Source organism: Habropoda laboriosa, unplaced genomic scaffold (genome assembly GCF_001263275.1).
Source record: "Habropoda laboriosa isolate 0110345459 unplaced genomic scaffold, ASM126327v1 scaffold28, whole genome shotgun sequence".
In the NCBI taxonomy this organism is placed as follows: Eukaryota; Metazoa; Arthropoda; class Insecta; order Hymenoptera; family Apidae; genus Habropoda; species Habropoda laboriosa.
Window position 1 is genome coordinate 2,271,500 of NW_017100174.1, and position 3,744 is coordinate 2,275,243.

Genomic DNA, 3,744 nt, shown 5'->3' on the forward strand with positions numbered 1-3,744 from the left:
ATTGTGTTTCAACACACACTTGTTAACGCGTTTGGTCACGTGCTGCGCAACGTAGTTGCGCATAAATCAGAACGGCCGAATATTCTTCGCCAAACCGCTTCAACCTAATTCGTTCGACGTGTTTATTTCATTAAAAATTTATAATTACTTTCATTCGTCGATATAACGACGTGTCGAAATATGAAATTAATAAAATTCGTTAAAACTCATGTACCGGCAGAATTAAAACTGATTCCTCGTGTCGAGCATTTTTCTGATTTATGCAGCACGTGACCAGATTATCCGAAAAGTCTCTAGAGTAGGGGGGAGGGGAGAAATCTCGACACGTTCAAACACCTATAAATCATTCGAGCTTACTGCGCATCAATTCGTTGATTTCGATCAAGCTGTGAGGAATTTTTACAATTACTTACCCAGGACTGCCGTTTTTATTCGCTGAAAGAAACAAAACAAAAACAAACAGAAACAGACATTTGCGCAAATTCTTCTTTGATAGAAAAGTCGACTATTTTTCATCGATATATTTAAAATTAATTAATGGCCGATTATGGCATGTGGACAATACACAACACTGCTCCCACGGGACAGGTCTCGCGTTTACTTTCCTTCTTCAGGTAGAAACAGTTGAGTCATTGTTATTCAATATCATTCGAACAAATTCCTCGCGAATATTACCAGCCGCTGTTGTTTTCTTTTTTTCACAATCGACGCGCGAACATATCAACGACCGAACCCTTTCGCGACTGTAGCGGTACTTAACGAAACGAACAATTTACAGGAGATGAATAATTCGATGTACATTTATCTTTCATTTATCTTTTTCTTTCTTTTTTTCTTTGCCGATGACAACATATCGCTATCAGCATAAAACATATAACTGACAAACTATATATACATATACATATACATATATACATATATATAGTCGCTTCTGATCTATAGTAAACGCATGTTCGAAGGTAGTTACAGCCAATTTGATATTTCTTTTTCTTTTTCTTCTTCTTCTTTTTTCATTTCTTTCTTTTTCTTCGTCGAAAGGGTTCCAAGAGTACACCAGTCCACACATAGTAATATGCTTTGAGTTACTATCGTCGGTCGTGGTCGTTGTTCTGGACACGCTAAGGGACAGTGATTGCAAAAATTGTAAAAGTTTCTCGAAGAAAATGACCAGTTAGGCGAGAGCGAGTATAATTTTCGTAGACAGGCTCTCGAAGCCGTTCGTTCGTTCTTCCCCGTGCTATCTTGTCGTATGTCTCGAGCGTGTTGATTCTATAATTAGGTACTTATACGAAACCGTATCTAGCATCACCATCTGCAAGGCTCTCTCCCGGTCACTTAACGCGCATGCAAAATCGCTTGGTAACGTCCCATTAACACGTTCTCGTTGTATACACGCGACAAAGAAAGTGTTCCCCTCTATATACGTCTGAATCACACGGTCGTAGGTACAGTCGGGCCACGCACACGTAACTTCTAAATATACATATACAGCTTTATCTCTGGCACACACATTGGATTTTCGACCGTCGTCATCATCATCATCATAATCAATAATTACTTTTTTTTTCTTTTCTTCGTTTTGTATTTTTAAGCTTCCTTTTCCTCTTGCTCGCGGTTTGTTGCCTTTATTTTCCCAGTTTTTCTTCATCTTCGGTTCTCCTTTCAAACGTAATTTCTACCAGTTAATACAGACTCGTTATGTTATATATACACAGTATAGTAACAGTCTAGGTTCCTAAGGCTGCTAAAAAGTCTCACTTGTAGGATCTCCCCGCGAAACGGGAGAGCGTGTTAAAGAGTTCGGGTTTCGACCAAGGGAGGAAAACGTGAAACGTCTTTTTTAACGGGCGCGTCTAGTAAATCACTTCGTATACAGTGGCCTTTTTGTCACCGGATCCGGTCACGATGTACTTGTCGTCGGCGGAGATGTCGCAGCTCAGCACCGACGAGGACTCCTTCGACTGCAAAAAGAATTCATATGGATTCCCATGTGCTCTCGCTTCGAGATTCGGTTTTTGCTGCTGTTCCGTGCACAGCATCCTACTGAATCTCTAATGACACGCGTTGGAAATTGCTTATCTTCTCTAACGGGGAACTATCGGCGGAGAATTTACGAGAGAAAATTCGGGTCTTTCGAAGCGGTCAAATTTTCGTGAATTTAGATTAACGAGATGATCGATCTGATTATAAAGTATCCTTTGAAAATCACTTTTCGATTACCGTTGAAATACATCTCGGGGAATACACGATCGTAAGCTCGTACTTATTGCCCCTCGTTGTCTTTAACGCGGCCAATAAGGCGAAGCAAATGCGGAACGAAAAGAGAAGAAATAGGGTATCTAAAGTTGCTGTTCTGCTAAGCTCCCGACATTAAGGGGTTCACCCCACTCTACTTTCGTTTACCATAGTATCAAATTTAAATGGTACGTGGAGTTTACTCTTTAATAGTCTCAAGCAGACGATTCATTCTGAAGAAATTTTTTTTTTCAGAGAAAACAAGAACCGGTCGGTCGGTTAGATTCAGCTAGTATGTTAAATAATTCTTTTGTACCAACCGAGACATCGTCGATTCACAGATCTCTGATCTAATCAAAACTGTTACAGTGCAAAGTATATCGATGTCGATGACCTTTTAAGTTCAACAGATATTGATCATCATCTGACACAAGATTCTGGTATCAAAGTCCTTTGAAATTCGTATCATTATTCGATACAAACAGCAAGAATCTCTGATCTAATCGAAACCTTCGCAATGTACAAAATATCTCTATCGACGGCCTCATAATGTACAACAAGATATCAATTATCATCTGACACCAAAATTTGGTACCAAGGTCGTACGATTATTTCCTCCAACAATTCAAATACAACGAAGATATATCAGATGGTCACTTTAAGCGAGACGCCCTATGCATAAGTCCACCAATCACGCCAATTGTTTTCTCTGAACGCGTACGAAGGTTCATCGTCCTCGAAAGGGTTAACGCCACAACAATACCGTACAATATAAAATGACGAGCCTCGTTGAGAAAAAGGGAAGGTACCATTCATACGCGTATAATACCGCTATTCGGCGAATTAATAAAACGAAGAGAGAGAGAAAAAGAGAGAAAGGTACACACCTGGAATATCGAAGCGCCGTACGGCGTGCGCCACGCGTTCAACAGATTGTCCTTGCCGGTGGAGACGAACCATTTGCCGCAGGACGCGAAGCGCAGCGATAATACACAGGACTCGTGTAGGTGGAGCTGATACTTATCGGACTTGGACGCGTGAAGTACCTCGACGTTCGAGTTCTCCATGCCGACGGCGAGCCATTCGCCGGTAGGGCAGTAGCCCAGCGAGAATATCTGCGAGGTGAAGTCGTGCTGCTTCAACTGTCTGCCCTCCCTAAGGTCCCACGAGCGCACCGTGTTGTCCAGACCCCCGGTCCACAATTTCGAACCGTCCGCGGAGATATCGATGCAGGAGGCACCGTCCGTGTGGCCTTGGAACTGTCGAACCAACGTCTCGTTCTGAAGATCCCACACGGCGATGTTACCGTCGCTGCAACAGCTGAAGCAGACCTTCGAGTCCGGCGAGATCGCGAGAGCGTAACAGGCAGGCGCCGACGACGTCAGTTCTGCTTTGATCCGCGGCGTTGGGCTGGCCAGGTCCCAGATGATCAGCTGACTCGCTTCACCGCCGACTATCAGTGTTCTACAGTCCGGAAGGAGCTTCACTGATCTGTGGTGAAAAGTGTCG

General features: G+C 42.9%; 1 protein-coding gene across 1 annotated transcript in view; it reads right to left on the reverse strand.

The window, feature by feature from the left end:
• Positions 1–1,095: 1,095 nt before the first annotated feature.
• The window catches only part of LOC108578733 (protein groucho-like), a 101,927-nt gene continuing 99,278 nt past the window's right edge, over positions 1,096–3,744 (reverse strand). The window contains exons 16-17 of the mRNA XM_017942110.1: positions 3,123–3,726; positions 1,096–1,961 (exon numbers count right to left, since the gene is read on the reverse strand). Coding sequence (XP_017797599.1) covers positions 1,854–1,961; positions 3,123–3,726 — 712 coding nt within the window. The 3' untranslated portion in view covers positions 1,096–1,853. The remainder of the gene's footprint in view (positions 1,962–3,122; positions 3,727–3,744) is intronic.